General features: G+C 54.0%; 8 protein-coding genes across 8 annotated transcripts; 7 read left to right on the forward strand and 1 right to left on the reverse strand.

Moving 5' to 3' along the window:
- Positions 1 to 576: 576 nt before the first annotated feature.
- On the forward strand, positions 577 to 1,125 carry DL89DRAFT_264795 (uncharacterized protein). Its single transcript, XM_040886378.1, has one exon. It carries the CDS (start codon positions 619 to 621, stop codon positions 1,021 to 1,023), a length of 405 nt encoding a protein of 134 aa, XP_040748213.1. The 5' UTR covers positions 577 to 618; the 3' UTR covers positions 1,024 to 1,125.
- Positions 1,126 to 1,175: 50 nt separating this feature from the next.
- Positions 1,176 to 1,403, forward strand: DL89DRAFT_209364 (putative tubulin-specific chaperone A; the record flags this gene model as incomplete). The annotated part of the gene is made up of 1 exon (XM_040884159.1): positions 1,176 to 1,403. A coding segment is annotated over one exon (228 nt), but the record flags the coding sequence as incomplete, so codon positions are not given.
- Positions 1,233 to 6,373, forward strand: DL89DRAFT_264796 (uncharacterized protein). Its single transcript, XM_040886379.1, has 11 exons — positions 1,233 to 1,898; positions 1,921 to 1,981; positions 2,019 to 2,684; positions 2,822 to 3,254; positions 3,284 to 3,366; positions 3,408 to 3,464; positions 3,505 to 3,547; positions 3,832 to 4,315; positions 4,372 to 4,509; positions 4,571 to 6,047; positions 6,092 to 6,373. The coding sequence occupies exons 1-11, from the start codon at positions 1,639 to 1,641 to the stop codon at positions 6,296 to 6,298; spliced, it is 3,909 nt and encodes a 1,302-aa protein (XP_040748215.1). The 5' UTR covers positions 1,233 to 1,638; the 3' UTR covers positions 6,299 to 6,373.
- Positions 6,374 to 8,528: 2,155 nt separating this feature from the next.
- Positions 8,529 to 9,619, forward strand: DL89DRAFT_264797 (ribonuclease T2; the record flags this gene model as incomplete). Its single annotated transcript, XM_040886380.1, has 1 exon — positions 8,529 to 9,619. The coding sequence occupies exon 1, from the start codon at positions 8,606 to 8,608 to the stop codon at positions 9,617 to 9,619; it is 1,014 nt and encodes a 337-aa protein (XP_040748216.1). The 5' UTR covers positions 8,529 to 8,605.
- Positions 9,620 to 11,135: 1,516 nt separating this feature from the next.
- On the forward strand, positions 11,136 to 12,329 carry DL89DRAFT_264799 (uncharacterized protein; the record flags this gene model as incomplete). The annotated part of the gene is made up of 1 exon (XM_040886381.1): positions 11,136 to 12,329. The coding sequence occupies exon 1, from the start codon at positions 11,211 to 11,213 to the stop codon at positions 12,327 to 12,329; it is 1,119 nt and encodes a 372-aa protein (XP_040748217.1). The 5' UTR covers positions 11,136 to 11,210.
- A 456-nt stretch (positions 12,330 to 12,785) lies between these two features.
- Positions 12,786 to 13,055, reverse strand: DL89DRAFT_219680 (uncharacterized protein; the record flags this gene model as incomplete). Its single annotated transcript, XM_040884404.1, has 1 exon — positions 12,786 to 13,055. One exon carries the CDS (start codon positions 13,053 to 13,055, stop codon positions 12,786 to 12,788), a length of 270 nt encoding a protein of 89 aa, XP_040748218.1.
- A 2,499-nt stretch (positions 13,056 to 15,554) lies between these two features.
- On the forward strand, positions 15,555 to 16,618 carry DL89DRAFT_25914 (insert subdomain of RNA polymerase alpha subunit). Its single transcript, XM_040885664.1, has 2 exons — positions 15,555 to 15,737; positions 15,868 to 16,618. Exons 1-2 carry the CDS (start codon positions 15,634 to 15,636, stop codon positions 16,610 to 16,612), a joined length of 849 nt encoding a protein of 282 aa, XP_040748219.1. The 5' UTR covers positions 15,555 to 15,633; the 3' UTR covers positions 16,613 to 16,618.
- Positions 16,619 to 17,263: 645 nt separating this feature from the next.
- Positions 17,264 to 17,434, forward strand: DL89DRAFT_219782 (MADS-box protein FBP24; the record flags this gene model as incomplete). Its single annotated transcript, XM_040884409.1, has 1 exon — positions 17,264 to 17,434. A coding segment is annotated over one exon (171 nt), but the record flags the coding sequence as incomplete, so codon positions are not given.
- Positions 17,435 to 19,015: the final 1,581 nt, after the last annotated feature.

Here is a 19,015-nt window from a genome sequence, read left to right on the forward strand (position 1 = left end):
CAACGAAGAAAATAAATGAGTTGGAGGAGTTACTTGATTCATGTAAACCAAATATCAAGTCAACCGCCTATGGTAAAAGTGTAAAGGGGAATGCTAGTAAGATTGAGTACCACTCTGCATAGGATGGGAAACGCACATATCTTCAGTAGGAAAGTTAAAAATAACTTCTCTCACTCTCGAGACCCTTTGATCTGGGCCGAGTCTTAAGCCGCAAGTTAGAATTTCAAAGCTGGAGCAGGTTATCCTTGGCACATTTCCAGAGTTCCAGACTCAAGGATCTTGTAATACCCATCTATTAAGGACATTCAAATGTCATTCTGTTTTACTGGGAATACCCTCAATGTCGCTACCTAGCTGACAAGACTGCTGTGAGTAAAAAAACAACTGCGAATCTCCATGGTACTCAATAAAAAGTCAGTGTATCTACACCCAATGGCCTTTGTCGGCCTTAGACTAGCCATTGTGTTGTTATCAATGTTCAGATACTTTCCAGACTTGGTGTGCGGCAATAAACCTAGATTTCCGTATAAAGACCACAGTTTTCACGTAGGTTTCTTCTACAGACATCATCCGCACCACATTCATTGACACCACAGAAGAATCAAGAAATCTAAAATAATGTCGTACGAGGAGGACCAGCTAACCAAGACACTCCAGAGGATGGTGAAGTGGCAGTACGAAATAGATAGAAGCCGCTATGACTTGAATGAGTGGGGCCAAAAATACTACGACAGCAAGCATGCGCAATCTGCATATCACAACCAGCACGGGCTCAATGCATATCTGGCAGACAATATAAAGCAGACCGAAGAGCTGCAGTGGGAGGTCGGTAATGCCAGGAGAATGGTTAATAAAAAGCTGGAGGAGGTACACGACAAGTTCCGTGAGTTGGACGAAATGGTTGCATCGGACCCGCAGCATATCGTTGGCACACACGAGGATCTGTGGACAAAGACTGCCAAAGGCAGGGCGACCAAGTCCATCGAAGTGCTTACCCAGTACCGGGTCTTGAAGAGGAGCTGAGCTGATATATGCTGGCTCCCAATTTCCCAATCGAGCCGGCGAGCCACAGCCAGGTCCTGAATCATAAACCGTTTCCGTCACCTTTTGTTGTTTGTCTTTTCTCTTCCCTTGCGCTTATTACATAGAAATTTCAAATAATGTCAGCACAGGCACGGCAGCTCAAGATCAAAACTGGCGCAGTGAAGCGGCTGATCAAGGACAAACAGTGCTACTTGGTGGAAGCGGAGTCGCAAAGAAAGCGCATTGCCGAGTACGAAGCGCGCAATGCGCACGAGGCAGACGTGCGCAAGCAGCGGGAGGTGTTGACGGAGACCCTGGCGATGGTACCGGACACGGAGCGGCGGATCCGTGCGGCCATGCAGGATCTGGAGAACCTCCTTGCGGTAGCCGAACGATGGGGAGGCCGTGGAAGAAGCTCGGGCGGCAGTCGACCTAGCCAAGGCGGCGCTGGCGCAACAGTAGAGTTTTTCTGTTGGCAATATATTGGCCAAACTAGCTTTGGCTGGGTGTGCTTTTTGGGAGGCCACAAGACCCCTTGGCTTTGGAAATTTCTCATTTCCCAATTGGAAGGCTTTTTTTTTGTATACGTGTAATTTCTTCAAGCTATTCTTTTTAATGGACGACACTTTGGACGGCTTGCAGGGCTCTTCTTCACACCACCGGTTCGGGTTCCAGGACACGACCGAGTACCATAGGCACATGGCGTCGCACATGCATTCCAACAGCAATAGTTCCCGCTACTCTGGTTCAGCAGCAGCCGCTGTGCGCGCAATCTCGGGCAAGCCGGTTCCCACAGCGACCCGCTCAGTAGCGACCTCGGATACACGCAGCAAACTGACTGACACGGCGTCCAGCACATCCAGCGAGTCACTGGGGTTTCTGGCGACTGGACGACAGCGAGCGGCGGGAGCGCGCCGAATGGCAGGAAATGCTAACAGCAGCGTTGATGGGCGAGGTGGTAGATAGCGAGAAGAAGCGGCTGAATACGCAGCCAGGACGACCTGATGCTGAATATGAGTGACACAGAGTTTGCGGCCAGCCTGAGCGAGCTTTTGCAGAACCAGGACTACCGGGCACTGTTTCGGCATATTCACGGAGAACTGTGGGTCGGGTGCCGGGCAGCGATCCGCGGACGCACCAGCGCGCAAGAAAAGCAGACCCTTGAGACGCTGCGGGTGACGCACGTGGACAATGTCTTGAAGGCGGTGATGGAGTTCAGCACGGAGCGGTGCGTGGGAAGCGTTGAGATGGAGGAGGCCGAGTTCAATCATGCGTGCTTGGAGCAATTGCAGAAACTTTTGCGCAAAGTCGACTACATCGAGGGCCTGTATCCGACTCTACGGGCTTTGGGAGATGCCAAGCCACTGTATGTATCGATGGAGTTCCAAGCGCGCCTGGCCGCCATGATCTCGTGGGCGAACCTCGTGGTGCGTTTGCAGTTGCTGGTGACCATGCTGCAGAGGTGGACCGGTAGCCCGACATTGGAGCTGTACTCTACCAGTGCAGAGACGCAGAATGGTAAGGAGTTCCAGCACACGCCGTTTGTCGAGCGGCTGTTGAAGGAGAACGGGCTGCAGAGGATTTTTGAGCAAAAGATGATGGTGGAACTGGAGCAGGCGATTGCGTCGGCACGACAGGAGCTGGTGGAGAATGCAGGCCATGTACAAGGAGCTGGGTCTGTCTGTAGCGCACAATTACCTGACAATGCTATTGCGGTTCCCACCGCGCCTTCTGCAGACATGCCTGAAGATCCGGCTAAAGAGCGCTGACAATCCTGAGTAGCCCGACAGCGGCCCAGGTGGACCAATTGCTGGCAGACTTCCGCGACTCGCTGGCCGTGGCATGTCGCGTCAAACGGTCGTTCCTGGAACTGACCAAATCTATGGACCAGTGGAGCACGGACGCGACCCTGGACCCCGAATACGACATTGCATTGCACAGCTGCCTGCAGACGTACTTTAAGCTGCTGGAGCGCAAACTACTGAGCAGTGCCACTGACGGCAGCAACAAGGACTTTGAACTGCTGGAAGCCCAGTGGGGATTCTTCCAGGAGGTGGTGCGGGACATTGATGGCGGACAGTACGAGATGGCATTGCGGTACTGCCAGCTGGCGAGGATGCTGGTGAGAAACTGGATGGGCATGCTGGCAAGGATGCTCAATGGCCCGCAGGCGTACGATCAGATGCAGTCGCGGGATCTGGGCAAATGGCTCTGCCGCACATTAGCAGATAGTGCGGCCGCCGGTGCTCAAGAGCCAGAGGCTACTTGCGGACGATCCAGAATGCGGTGGCGAATTCGTCCGACTACGAGTTCGACGACCCGTTCCCCCTGCTGGCGCAATTGGTAGGACACTAAAGCATGTGCTGGTATATACTGCGGGTGAGTGGGAGTCACGCGGGGTGTTTGTGATCGGCAGCCAGTCGATTCTGCAGAAGCCGCATGTAGGCAAGGCGGCTCTTGACCTCATGCATTATGGACGAGACCATGACCACAGGACCAGTACCGGGACTGCTACCTTCTGGTAGTGCGCACAGACGCCGACTTCAACTGGACCGGGACGTCTGTGGCGCCATCAGGAAGCCCTGGGGTTCCAGGATTTGCAACTAAGCCCAGGCCAGCTTGCGGCTGATTTCGCCCGGAGTGGCGCGGCTGGAGCGGCATAGGCAGTGGCTGGAGCGCATTGGCATTGCGGCGAAAACGCGCAGCCTGGGATACGGCGACTGCAGCGACCGACGAAATCATCGACGCACACAAGGCCAGCGCCGAGGACCCCGAGGGAGCACGGCCCAGCCTGACGGCCTTTGACAGGCTGGCTCGACCGCATCAACGCATTGGCCGGCACACCAGCATCGTCGGCGCCCGCGCGGATCCGCGAGCTCACACGCGCCCATAGCCCGCGGATCCAGCACGAATGGACGATGCTCAAATACGGAATCGTGCGGCTGCTGGACGCTTTGACACAGCTGCCGGATATGCTGAGGACATTGCATATTGACTTCCATGAGCGACGGCAGGCCGAGAGGCGGGAGCCCAGAGACGAGATGGGCGCATTGCCGACGTGCCGCGGCGCTGCGTGCGATCTTCTGGAGACGGTGCAGGATGCGTTTACGTTTGTGTCGAATACGGCGTCGCGCGGGTCGCGGTTCCTGGACCTCAAGGCCGAGCGGTATTTGAGATTGGCGCTGCTGCACATGTGCGTTGGCTGGTGCGGGTTTATCACCGAGGACTGCGTGGCCAACGAGAAGCGCACGTTCCGGTGGGCAGTGCAGGCGTTGGAGTTCACCATGCGCATGTCCAAGCACAACACAGTGCAGGTTTTGGCCAGCCGACGACTGGCAACTGATCAAGGCAAATGTGGCCGGATGCCATGACCTTGATGATTAGCCATTTCGATATTCTGGGTGCACGTGATGCCGAAACCAAGAAAAACAGCCGCCAGCACATGAAGCAACCCGGCCAGGCTCTGGACGACCCGGCAGCGCTAATGTCCCTGGATGGCATCTCGGCCAACCTGCGCACACAGCAGCTGCAGAAGATCCGCACGCAGCACGCACACGCCGTTCGATTTACAGCGCGACTCATATCTGGGCAGCGAAGGCCGCATCGGCCGCGTCATCGAAGTCACCGCGCGGCCCGAGGACCAGACATTACGACTTTTGGCTGCATCCTCCAGCAACATTACTATCCGCTGGCAGCTCGGACAGTACATCGGCGGCGGGGCATTCGGCTCCGTCTACGTGGGCATCAACCTGGATACCAGCGAGCTAATGGCGGTCAAGGAGATCCGGTTCCCGGCACAGCCGACCAAGCTATCAGGCGAGGGCAGCAAGATTGTGCGGGAAATGCAAGTTATGTCGATGCTGCAGCACCCAAACATTGTCACGTACTACGGTATTGAGGTGCACCGGGAAAAGGTCTATTTGTTCATGGAGCTGTGTACCCGCGGCAGCCTGGCCAAGCTGATCCAAGAGCAAGGGCGGGTTGACGAGGTCACCGCGAGGCTCTTTGTTGTGCAGATGCTGCGCGGTTTGCGCTACCTCCACGCGTCGGGCATCTGCCACCGTGACATCAAATGCGACAACACTCTCCTGGACGACTCGATGACCATCAAGTTGGTGGACTTTGGAGCCGCCAAGGTGCTCAACCGCCAGTCGTTGGCCATGCGCACGCGGCGTGGCCGTGACGGCGCTACATTGACCGGCACGCCAATGTACATGGCGCCGGAGGTCATCACCGGTCCGGCCGCCGAACGCCCGGAGCCCGGCGCCCTAGGTGCTCAGGACATTTGGTCATTGGGCTGCTGTATAGTCGAAATGCTGACGGGCTCTGCACCCTGGGCCCACCTCGACAACGAATGGGCCATCAATGTACCATGTGGTGGCCGACTAGTCCACCGTTACCCTGACGCCAGCCTTGTGGGCAGCGATGGCTTGGATTTCCTGCAAAAGTGCTTCACCCGGGCACCCAGCAAGCGGCCAACCGCCGAGAAGCTGCTGAAACACAAGTGGGTGTGCGAGACGCTTGGTGCAGCTGGAGCAAGGCTGAGTTGCGCGGCGTCCCGCCGAGCCGTCTGGCACCTGACTTATGACGTGCAACTCGACATGGACGCCATGACACCGGCCGAGCCGCGCAGCCGCGCCCCCGCCAGCTTCCTCGACTCGCCCAGCGCTCAGTCTGCCAGCTCTCTCGGCAGCATCCATCATGTACCCAGCCCGCACGGCGCCTTCGGCTCGCCTTTACCTGGCCGCACGCCCGGCAGCACCCAGTCGAGCGCCTGGCCCTACAACAAGGCCTTTGGCGGCCAGTTCCATGCCGAGTCGCCGGGCAGCCTGGGCGTCTACAATGCATTGGACGTCGAGGAGCCGCAAATCAATGTGCCCAATGCCCAGACGCTTTTGAGCAAAGATGGGCTGCAGACTCTGTCCAGTGACGAGCAGCTGGATGTCGCCGAGCTCACCCGCAAGGCCGTCTCAGCCCTATTGCGGATTGCCTCTGGAGGGGTCCGATGTGTCGGGTGTGGCCGGGTGGCTCGGCCAAGGATAACACGCCGCTGGCGCTTTTGGACGAGGACGAGGTCAAGGAGACTGTGGCTGCTACCAGCCAGATTGTCGTCAGACAGCGCGAGCTGCAGATCAGGAAGCAGCAGGAGATGCGTGGGGCTCTGGGAAAGCGGTCGAGGAGCCCGGTCGAGGAGCCGGCATTCGTGCCGCTGAAGTCTGAGCCACCAGCCCTTTACCCGCTGCCGCCAGAGGATGAAGAGGAAGGCGAAACATGAATGTTTTTTTTTCGTTTTTGTAGCTTGCTGTAGTGAAAACAATAACTGTGTTAGCGAAGCCATCTTGGTCCGCCGCCCTAAAAACGCCTTGCATTGATTCTATGGTACCCACAGGTTATCCCAGGGACATGCTCATTTCTTTGTATATGCAGGGCGCACATGCCACCATGTTGCGAGTTGCCGAAAAGAAAAAAGGTTTACATATAAAACCTCCAAGCCATTCCAACAGCAAGCCTTTTTCTTGTCTGGATTCGCCCTAAAAGCTTTTTTATACCATGCCCAGACTCCGCTTCGTCCAGTATGCGCATTCGTGCACCGTCTGCCATGAGCGCTTTACTAACAAGAACACTCGCGATACCCACCGCCGCACCCACAACCGCACTCTCAAATCCACTGTTGTGCCAGGTGTCCAGCTCGAAGTTCGCCAAGCCCGATAGTGACCATGCTACTTGCTTGTGCAAACGCACTATGACCATATCGGCCTTGCGTCCGCATGTCATGGAATGCAGTGTGTGTATTAGGGTTGCAGGCAAAGTGATGAACCCCAGGAAGCACACAAAGGTAAGTACTTGTTTTGCGGGTGTTAGGGAGGGAATTCCAAAGTGCCAAATATCCATTTTGCACATGTAGCCAACAATCAAATGGATGGCTCCACGTATCGAAAGTAGCTCGCCAGAGTACTTATCCACTGATGGCTCCCCCGCGCCACCTCGTATTCTTACACGCCGCTTGTCCCAGATGACTGTATCGAAAAACAGATCCCCTTCGCCTTTGCGCCTCCGCAGTCGCCGCATCTCCCGTGTGATGGCGTCCAGTTCGCCCGAGCCGCTCAGCATTCCTGTGTCGCGTATCCCCGGACTCCTCTCCCCCGCCAAGTAGCCGGCGCCGGTTCTCCCGTGTGATTTCCAGCTCGCCGGAACCGCCCAGATCGCCAGAAAACCCGCCATCTGCAATCCTGAGCGAATCGTCTGGTCGACAGCTGGTAAAATACATGGAGCCCTGGTGGCAAAAGGATATCGGGTGGGCGGACGAGCCTGAGGAGCGCTGGATCAGCACATTACAGAGGCTTGTTGATCTCTCCTACACCCAAGCACATCTACATGCATGGAATGTGCCAGATCTACCCGTGGATGCGTTTTGCCGCTTTGGCATGCATTTCTACATGTTCTTGCTTGATGCCAGTGAAAAGCACTCGGACACCTACGACATCCCCGACGATCTAATTGATGCCTGCATGGTATTGCGAAATGTCCTGGAAACTGGCCTGGATGGTGCATTTACGGCTGGACCGCGCCTGGGAGACATTCTGCGATCTCAATGTCGCCTTGTGGATGTGCTGGTTCTGTCCCAAGACCACTGACGGTGTGCTTGCGAATGTTGTCGTTGGATATCTATACAAGGCATTGCAGACGGGGGTGAAATTGGAAACGTGTGTAATGTGGATTGCGACATGGGCTAGGATTGCGGTGTTTTTGGTTTACAGAGAGAGGCCCGTGGAGTGCTGCGAGAGGGAGAAAGAGATGATAATGGCCCTGTTCCAGTTTTATGTCCGTGAATGCATGCCTACGCCGTATGGCGCCCTGTTCCAGGCGTACGAGCAGAATCTTAAAAAGTAGATCAGTATTTTCAATGGGAAAAGTATGCTTTCGTATTGGTTTTGAGGTGATGCAGGCGTAGCATGTATCTGTCCCTATACTCTAGCCCACTGTACTGAAGGTCCCCTGAAAAGCGCTCGTTTACACACTACCTGTACCTAATCCTACCATGTTTCTAATATCAGTGGGTCACTGCAGCTTCTGTGAACGAGCACATGTTTGTTAGCCCGCTCCACGAGATGCACATGCAAATCACAACACCAGTTGTATTTTTAGTATTTAACCTGCCAAGCTAGCCAACATGCATGGGCTGAGTTTAAAATAGCGCTGGAATCCTCGGCTCGATCACCATCCTGTTAATCTGTGCTTGGCGCGTATACTTCAGAAGACCCCTCGGTTTCATGAATGCAAGCCATATTGATAATCCTAACTTTAATGGCAATAGAATAGTCGGCAAAAAGGACCTAGCATCTTTGCAGCTACTGCATTGGCATGCGTCATAGGTAGCACCGATATCCATCGTGCATGCCTTGGCACAGCCGGCGATCGCAGGTAGAATCGCCCTGGAAATTAAATGGTCTTGTCGATATAAAAGGCGAGCTGGTTTCTACATCTGCCATGTAAATACTCATCATCACCAACTTCTGCATACACCTGCACCCTCAACAAGTCTCTGCATTAAAACCCCTCCACCAAATTCCAGCCAACTACCATGCGCTTCGCCTCCATTACCTTCATTGCCTGCGCCGTCCTCATCGCCTCGCCCGATATCGCCATGGGCGCCTCCACTGGCTCCAAGGGATCGGCTGTTGGTTCCAAGGGAACAACAGGCAAGGCCAAGTCTTCTCCTGCAGTCAAGTCAAAGGCGCCGGCTCTCCCTAAATCGAAGGCGCCAGTTCTTCCCAAGTCCAAGTCGGCACCCCCAACCAAGTCCAAGTCGGCAGCACCCACTGCGCCCGCGACTAAGGCCACCGCATCGCACATGGCCACCTCAACTAGCGCCACACCTACCTCAACCAACCTGACGCACGACAAGTGTCCAACCGGCGTCCTCTCGTGCTCCAAGCAGACCAAGACCACGGATCACTGCTGCTTCGAGGAGAACGGCCAGTACGTCCTGTCGCAGCAATGGACCAAGGGGCTGGGCACCGATGATTACTTCACCATGCACGGTCTGTGGCCAAACACCTGCGCGGGTAAATTGACCCCTTCTGCCGGATGCGACAGTTCACGGGTGTACAAGAAAGTGGAGGCGCTGATCAAGCCGCTGAAGCCTGCGCTGGTGACTGATATGACAAAGTACTGGCCGTCGAAGGGCAAGCCCAATGATGAGTTCTGGGGCCATGAGTGGTCGAAGCACGGTACCTGTGTGAGTACCCTGCGCCCACAGTGCTACAAGTCGTACAGCAAGAACCAGGACATCGTCGACTACTTCACCAATGCCATGAACCTGCACAAGAAGTACGACTATGCTGCTGCCCTGAAGAAGCACAGCATTGTGCCGGACAACACGAACCTTGTCAAGGCTGCCGACTTCAAGAAGGCTATCCACACTGAGCATGGCGTCAATGTCGTGCTCAAGTGCAAGACTAACCCTGCCACCAAGGTCAGCGAGCTCAACGAGGTCTGGACTTACTTCAGTGTTCAGGATCTGAACACTTACATTGCGGCTCAGCCGAGTAGCAGCGACACATGCCCCACGCAATTCATGTACTTTAAGAAGTAGCTGTATACATTCATTTTACTTGACAACCGTGAAACATCTTGTGACAGGGTGATTGAATAAACTCGTTCAAATATGCACATTGGAATTGTACACTAATACCACTTCCAACTTGGATACAGATGGCCATCTTCATTATGAAAGCTAATGGACATCGTGCCTACTATGTGTGATAAACACGTTGAGTATGGCGAATCATGATTAGATACCCTTAACAGCATCAGAAGTCCATAGCTTGATTTGCCTGGGTATTCTAATATCATAGATATGTAGATTTAACTAACTTTTCATCAATGAGTCAGGTGTCGTTGTAATATTACTATAGGGCCAAACTTTGGGAATAACTAGCAAGAGTTTTAACCTATAGTACGTTCTGAACGCTAATATCTATAGTTCACATACCATGAATGGCTTTGAGGTGCAAGGCAGGATATTCATAAAAAAATTAGGGTTATAACAGGTTTGATATTTATATTGATTGTCTATATGACATTAGGTATACAGGATTCATTGAGCAATTTACTTTTGCATCGATTGAACTTGCAGCGATTGAGTCTGAACATATAGGAGGGCGTTTCTTCTTGGGGTGTTGTATATCAACATCATGGTTTATTTCGTACCCAGAAACAAAGTATGGCAGCAAAGGTTAATGCTGCCCTTTTTGTAAGCCTGCAGAGCAAGCTGCAGAAACAGAGGAAATAAGACCAGATGGCTAAGAAATAAGATGAATAGTGCGTGCAAAGACTATTCTCCAGCAACTTGAAGAAAAATATGCTATGCATCAGGCTGAAATTGACCGCGTCAAGAATTAACTGATACCAGATGAGCCAAATCTAGATAAGATAAATGAAATGCCTCTAGACAGCCCATTTTATAGTGGCAATTTTCCAGAGTATATTACAGATCCCACCGTTTTCAAGAGGATTCAGAATCGTAAACTATATCACTTGCTCCTTTAATAAGCAGCTGTAAGAAATAAGTCATGAATAGCCTGCTCATTCAATACACGCATGCTTATTTCGCATGCACCATTCCCAAATTAGCGCTGTCTATTAGTTCATAGTCGAGGATGCACAAAAATAGCTGTGTGGATTTAGTGAGCACAAGAATGTAACGTATCTGACTCAGTTCACAGGCGCTATCTCGTTGTCATTCGCCATTTTCCTGCCAAGAGTTTTCTAGGTACCGAAATGGATCTTCGGAAACCTGGTCACATGTTGGCTCCCGCTTTTGGCCATGCCCGCACGCTCCGTGTTTTGCATGCATATTCCGTTGCATTTTCTAATTGCGCGATTACCGCGACCTCCTTGTACACAGTAGATCTACTCCCATTCAGCTGTGGTTGCAAAAGAAAACACTTGATGATCTACGCCATTCGTACGAGAATGATTTGGCTTCCCTTCGGTCTACCAGTCCCCTCGTCCTACCAACTACATGCTCATCACACACGCCCTCACTTGCCGACACATACATAAGCCAGGCTAGTGCACGGAATGGATGGCCTGGCAAGGGGTTTCTGCTCTTTTTTATACCGCGCTAACTCGTACTGTTTAATACTAACATTTTTCTAATTGCTCTTTTTCGTTTGACAACTATGCTCAAGGTCAACTTCATCTTCGCTGCAATTGCTAGCTCGCTTGTTGCTGCAGCACCAGTTTCTGTCCAGAATAACCTAGTTATTTTCGGCAACTCGCTGTCCGATAATGGCAATGTGGCAGCATTGACCGGCTCCCCGGGCTACTGGGAAGGACGGGCATCGAATTCGTACGTGTGGAACGAATACACCACAAAGCTCCTGGGCATGAACCTCGAGAACCACGCGTACGGCGGCGCCACCTCAAACAACGACCTGTCACCGGCAACTTCTGGCAACATAACCATCCCCAGTTTCCATGACCAGGTCAATGCGTGGCTCAAGGATCCTGCGCACCTGTCGCAGCACAGTCTGCAGAACGACGTGGTAGCAGTGGAAATCGGTGGCAACGATATCTTCCATAACGTGCCAAATATCTTGAATGGCAGCATCACGCTGAATGATTTTGCGACGGCTTTGGGTAAAAACATCGCAGATGACGTTAATGCTCTCGTCAAGGCTGGGTATAAGAACATTTATGTGTGGAACTTGCCGGCGGTGGACAAGATTCCGTACATTACATCGATAGGGATGGGCTCGCTGGTGATGCCGCTGGTTGATGAGATCAACAATCGGATTGATGTTGCACTGCAGCCGGCAGTTGCCCGCGGTGTGCATAAGCTCAATCTCATGGATCTGATGAACCGGGCCTTGGAACCACAGGTCCTTGCAGCTATGGGAATCACTGATTCGACACACGCGTGCTATAACAAGGATAGCGCCGGCGCAGTCACTATCTGCCAGGACCCCGACAACCACTTCTTCTATGACGGAATCCACCCAGCATCCCGCATGCAGTATCTGTGGGGTATTGCTGCGTCAATTCTGATTCGCGATCCTGGACACAAGTTCAGCGCCGAGGAGATTCTGGGGCTCATCAAGACGTTTGGCATCGGGAACAGCAACAACAAGAACAACCTGATTGTCGACGGAGTTACTGGGCCGGAGAGCAGCGCGATTCCCTCGGGTTCGGCCACGCCGACTGGCTCTGCTACGCCGACCGCTGCTCCCACCGATACGGTTTACCCGACCGCTGCTCCCACCAGCACTGCGCCGCCCAAGTGCATCAAAAAGAACTAAAAGCCTTCTAGATGATGAATATACGCTAGTGCGTCACAAAAACAGAGCACTACATGTCAGTTGGCCATATGCAGACATGGGGAAGCGAAGCCTGCCGCCGCTGATAGGCTATTTATAAATCAGTTGGTCAGCAGGGCAGGGCGTGCGACAATAGGCCTGCCCATATTAAGCACAGCCGGTGGCATTCGGCGATCTCACAAAAGGCGGGCTGGCGCAGGGCAAAAGGGGATAGAATAACTATTGCAAAACCCGCAAACTTTTTGTGGTAGGGAGCTGGATCACTGACAGCCTTGTAAAAGGGCGATGATTTTGAGCGCACCCTGTCACGTTTTTTGCATAGAGCATCTTGGCGCTATTTGAGTTTGACTGCTGCCCCTTCTATGGCGTGGTTAAAATTAAGCGAACCATACATAAAAATCGACAATAATGTATTCAAGGAAGTAAAGACTTGTAGGTTTAGTGGCCGACGGCCTCGGTGTGCTTTTTCAGCGCATCTTTGCGGGGGAAGCCCAGCTGGCATTTGTCGCACTGGTAACGGTCGCGTCTTTCATGCAGGACGGCGTGGCGCTGCAAGTCGTGTTTGCGCGTGAAGGCCTTGGTGCAGTGCGGGCACTGGAAGGGCCGGGACTCGCGGGCATCGGGGAAGTGCGTCAGCCGGTGCGTCTTCAGATTATACTGCCGGGCAAACGACCGGTCGCATAAATCGCAGTCAAACCGGCGCTCCATGTCGCGCTTATGCACCTTTCGCTCCTTGCGCAGTGGCTCCAGGGCCTCGGGCGACTCCCGCTTGCTGGTCAATGAGGGGATCGGCGCAAACACCGGCGGGGGTAGTGCCGGGCGCACCAGCGACGGCAGCGTCGGCCGCGACAGCGGCGTGGGCCAGGCGGGCGGGCGGAACCCGGACTGCTTCGGCATCAGTGGCGGGGCTGGCGGCTGGCGCAATGGCAGGACCGGCGAGAACTGCGAGCCCATCGGTGGGCTGCGCGGGTCGGCGCGACGGATGGTGCGCGGTGACAGAAGGCGCTGCGACTGCCGCTGCTGCGTGGCCTCGTTGTCCGAGCAGACTTCGTCCAGGGGCGCGAAAAACGACTCGTTGGCCGGCACCAGGTCGTTGTGGAAGCTGGCAGCACTCATTGCCGACGCATTGCGCAGCAATGCCGTGCTGCGCGCAAACCGCCCGGTTAGTGCCATCACCGCAGCCCCCAGCGGCGCCCCGCGGTCCGCCATGGGCGGTGACACGTGCTGCGCCAGGCTGTTCTGCGGCTGCGACATCAGCGTTGCGTCTTCGCCTGAAGTCGTCAGGAACGGCGACCCGATCTCCACTGTTGCCTGCGACGACGACGGCGTCGGCCCATTCGCCCCGCGCGCATACGTCGCCGACGCTGCCAGCAACGACAGTCCAGTCTGCGCGGTCTGTGGGCTGAACGCGCTGATGTCGTGTGTGATTGCGCGCTCCCGCGGCGTCACCAGCGCGTCATCGAACTGCTGCTGATGGGGCGTCATTGTCGGGTCCGTCAGCGGCCGGATCTCTGGCGTCGTGAATACCTCGGCCGGATCGACGAAGCCCGGAAGTGGCCCGTCGGTCACGACCGCTGCGGATGGCGACAGAAGCTGCGGTGCGCTGGCTGTGGCTGCGGGATGCGCAGCAGCTGACGAAAACAGCTGCGGCGCCGCGCGTTTTGGCGAGCTCTGCTGTGTCCCCACGTACTCGGCCAGCCCCGAATCGATAAACAGCGGGCTTGTCATGTATTGCAGGTACTGAAACGCCGCGGGCGAATTAATGTCATTTAGTGGGTCTGTTGCTCGCGCCGTCTTTGAAAGGCTGAATTGAGATTTGGGGTGGAATAAGCGTCTGCCCATCCTGGGCAATGAACGGTGTCGAGGGTGCAGATGCAAACGAGAAATTCATACTGAATATTTTTGTTTTGGTGGTATCAAGCTACAAGTGGTGGGAGGAATAGTGCGGGCTTATCTGTACAATAAAGAAGAAGAAAAAATGTGAGGAATAAAACTGAAAAAAAGCGCAGCCGCAATCGCTTTTTGCATGGCAAGCCGCTTTTATATCGAAAATTTTATTCGCCCCCCCAACACTCGAACCCATGCTTGGCGAGAAGAATAGAAAAACATCGTGCCATGATTGGGTGATCCCCCTTGGCCTCTGCGCCTACATTCGCATCCGACTTGCAACAACCATGTCGGCAATTGAATGGCAGTCTACTATTCTCGGCAAAAAAAAAAAAGGAAACTCATCTTCTGCCCTTGCCTCTCACATGCCAAGCCGTGTTTTTCCCTCTCCACATCGGCATTATTGCCAACTATCGTGTCCGCCCAAGAGTTCCTGTCAGCAATGCAATATTTGTCATGCCACCTGGAACCCCCTGGAAACAAAGAACATCTGCGTGTATAGTGCGCAGCCACCGGGGATTCTCTTACTAATGCACTTGGTGCTTACTCAATGCTATGGCAAACTGCCGGAAAGCGAAATCGAACGTATCGGACTTGCAAACGACCCACCCAAACTTTCTTTGCCAAGCATATCATGACAAAGCCGCTTCGGTTCGTAGATAAAGGCATGCAGCAGATAGGAGCTCCGCGTTTTTTTTACCGTCCAACCAATTTCATATGCATGGGGGTCCATGTTGGGCTATGCATGCCTGACACCACCCCCATGCATTCGATCGTTGCAACACGCTAGTGCCTGAAGCACCCTAAAAATAGTTTTTTCCAGTTTTCCTGGGCTCTTCTCATTGCGCAGTGCTCCACCGAATGCAGCATCCATTTGCCAAACACGGCGCCTCCCATTCTCTTATTGCTCTTGGCAAGCATGCATGCCTTCATTTGTCGGAGACAAAGAAATCGGGAGTTGCATGGAGAGGGATAGTGTGTTTACTGCTATAGTCACAGGCTTTTTTTCCACGTCCTCAAATACTCGCTACTTTTGCCAAGACACCCTCCCACATGCCCCCATGTGCGGGAGAAATACTCCACACTTCAGATACCGCAAAATTCCCAGTTACAGTGGAGGCACAGATTTTTTGTTTGTCCATATGACGTCCGCAGCAAGCTCCCCCTTTCTAGCAGTCTGGAACCGGCAGACATCAGCTAGCCGCTGGTGCCAGACAAACCTGCCAGACTCCGACACGTGAACACGGAGCTCGGCTCCGAGAGCAGATCACGCAATCAGATCACCATTTTCGCTCCTTGGCTCATTCGTCAACTGGCAAATGGGCCATTGCACCTCTTCAATTTTATTCTTTTTTCGCGACAGTTTATTGCTCTTTTGTTTTCATTTCGTGTTCGCAAAATGGAGAGCGAGACCTTTGGCGCCGGTGACTCGGACCCGCAGCTTCGCATTCGGAGTATAGACCAGACCAATGTCAACTTTGTCTTGTCCAACACACATCTCAGGTACGCGTTTTTTTTCCTGCACAACAGGGAGGGGGAATCTCAGCAAGCAACTCCCGGTGGGGCGCTAGTTGTCTCGGAGCTCATTGCAGAACAACACCAAGCTCACCAAATGCCTTTCCTTAATTTGTAGCGTTGCCAACTCGCTGCGGCGCACAATGATCGCCGAAGTACCAACAATGGCCATCGACCTAGTGGAGTTCATCGAGAACACGTCAGTTCTTGCCGACGAGTTCATTGCGCACCGCCTGGGCATGATTCCCTTGGTAAGCCACGACGTGGACAAGTTCAAGTACACGCGCGACTGTATCTGCACGGACTACTGCAAGGACTGCTCGGTGGAATTCCGTTTGCACGTAAAGTGCACCGAGGAGGGCACACGGACCGTGACCAGCCATGAGTTGATCAGCAGCAATAAGAGCGTGGTGCCGGTGCTCGAGGGAGACGACGACCCAGGGATCATTCTGCTGAAATTGCGCAAGGGCCAGGAAATCAACATCCACTGTATTGCGAAGAAGGGCGTGGCCAAGGAGCACGCAAAGTGGTCGCCGTGCTGCGCGGTGGCGTTCGAATATGACCCACACAATAATCTGCGCCATCTGGACTACTGGTATGAGAAGAGCATTGAGAAGGAGTGGCCACTGAGCGAGAATGCCAAGGAAGAGGACAAGACAGATCCGGATGCTCCGTTTGATTACAAGGCTGAGCCCACGACCTTTTACTTTAATGTCGAGACTGTTGGCTCCATTAAGCCGCAGAATGTCGTTATTATGGCCACGCGCATCTTGCAGGAGAAGCTCGGCACTTTGCTGCTGGCCTTGGAGGACGACCAGAACCCGGACGCGGCTGCTGCGGCTGACGACGGCGACTGGTATTAAAACGAATCAAATCACACTATTCCATGTTTCTTCGTGGGTGCGGGAGTGCGCGTTTTTTGTGTGTGGGAGCAATGGCCGCCGTAAGCCATCTTGTGGAGATGCTTGCATATGCGCTTGATGGGAATGGGCAAACAAACATTTGTCTCCACATACTCCTCGATGCCGCAAGGACTTGGTCCCCTCTTTTTGAAAAGGAGACAAATAAAAATAGTAACTACTAGCCTGGAGCGCATACCTCTCCGACAGCAGGGCTGGAAAATGTTCGTAGCAGACGGTGAGGGGGAGCGTGGCTCCATTTCGATAGCCGAAAAATAACACCCTGCCCAGAGCCCTGTACACTGTCTAGGTCTTTTATGTATCTCCAGGCCGCACAGGAGCAGTTAGAAGACGGAGCAAGCGAGCAGTAGGGCGCATTTTGCAGCAGGTCAAGGAACTCGCATACCCGCAAGACATAAAACCAAATGGTCAAGATCCTCTTTCTGCAGGACTGCTGCAATATTTTTTGTCCAGACTCCAACGACGCTTGCCAGCTTTTTGTTTCCGCCTCACATCATACACATCACATATTGGCTTGGTGCTCCATATATCAGCTACATTTCTGGCTAGCGTCATTCGGCAGCATAGTTTCTGTTCTTTCCTATCATTTGGGGGATGGGCCGAAAGAAGATCAATATCCGCGAAATCGAAAACTCGCGGCAGCGCACTGTGACATTTGCGCGGCGACGCGCCGGGCTGATAAAAAAGGCGCACGAGCTCAGCGTCCTGTGCGGTGTGCAGGTAGCCATGGTGATATTTGACTCGAAGAACGCCAGCCATGTGTACGCCTCCTCTGGAGCGCCCGAGGATCTGTTTGCGCGCTACCTGAACAAGCAGTTTCTGACCAACGAGTCGCGCAAGCGCAAAGACCATGCAGACACCGAGAGCGACCTGGGCTCCTACGGGTTCGACAATAACGGGTCGTTTATCCGCCGCAGGCTGGCTGTGGTCAACGAATACAAGGTCACGTCGGACGGGCCTAGCTCCGAGAACTTGCACGTCAAATACACAAAGCAGTACCACAATCCAGGCAGCGAGCCCAAGCAGGCGTTCCCGGCCATGCTGGATAGCCCGCGTGTGTTGCAGGCGGCGGGTGCGCGGATGCCGGTGCGGTCGGTTTCGCTGGTGCGCAAGGCGCCCATGAATGCTCCAATGCCGATGATGTGCGAGCCGCCAGCGCAGAATAGCGTGCGAGACTTGTCAGCACTGTCGCCCATTTCGAACAGTAGCGATATGTCGGGTGGTCGCAGTTCACAGGGCTTCCTGGGCGACATTGGCTCATTGGATCTCAACAGCGTGAATAATATGCTGGGCATAATTAATGCCGCCGAGCCATCAAGCAATCCGACATCGCCTACAGCCAGACATCAGAGTAGCGGGGAGCCCAAGGCGAAGCGGCCGAAATCCCAGTCTTTCTCCACAGCACACGCGCCCTACAGTCATTTGCGCCAGGCGCCGTACTCGTCGATGATCACGCCGTCGAGAATCCCAGAGAGCACGGGCCAGCTGGACGGGAACTTGAGCCAGATGATCGTCGACCAGATCTTTTCCGATGTGGATGTGGCGAAATTGCTGCAAAGTTCGTCATCATCGTCGTCATCGTCGTCATCATCGTCATCATCGTCATGGCAAGGTGTGTCGCAGCAGGATGGGCGACAGAGTAGTGGTTCAATGAGTAATGCCGACTCCAGTGCAAGCATCTTTAGCAGCATTTCGGAGTGCTCGCAGGGCTTGGTCTCCCAGTCATTAGGAAACGCGTTTGATGGTTCGATGGACTTTGCCGTTTCCATGCGCAAGAACGCTGAGGGTGCGCAATCGGTGTCGGGCGGCAGCAGTGTTTTGAATGAGAATGGGAATCTGGAGGAGGACGAGGAGGAGATGGATGAAGAAGAGGATAATATTGGCGACGATGGTGACGAGGACGAGGACGAGGACGACGATGAGTATGACGACGAGGACGAGGACGAGGGAAACGACAATGGTGCTGGCGAAGAGGAAGCAGCGCTGCCAGTAGCCTCCCAAGCATTGCAGGCAGCACCAGCCAACTACCCTGTGGCTGCCCCGAGTGAGATCGGCCCAAAGACCCGCAGACAGGACATCATCCAGACGCTGCAGGGCCTCAATATTATCACTGACCAGGCCATCTTTGACCAGCCGGCATCTCTGGCAACAACCCTGGCCATTCACACCCAGCCAGTGCATGCCGAGTATCCGCAGCAGTTGTACACACCTGGAAGCGCGTTCCATGGTATCGCTTCAATGTCTTCGGCAGGCCAGCCGAATATTGCTGCGCATTTTGACTTCAACAGCCTTACTGCAAACCCCGGCGGTTTCATGATGGACACCAGTAGTCTGATCCTGCCGGGT

The sequence above is a fragment of the Linderina pennispora genome (assembly GCF_002104995.1).
Source record: "Linderina pennispora strain ATCC 12442 chromosome Unknown DL89scaffold_1, whole genome shotgun sequence".
NCBI classification, from domain to species: domain Eukaryota; kingdom Fungi; phylum Kickxellomycota; class Kickxellomycetes; order Kickxellales; family Kickxellaceae; genus Linderina; species Linderina pennispora.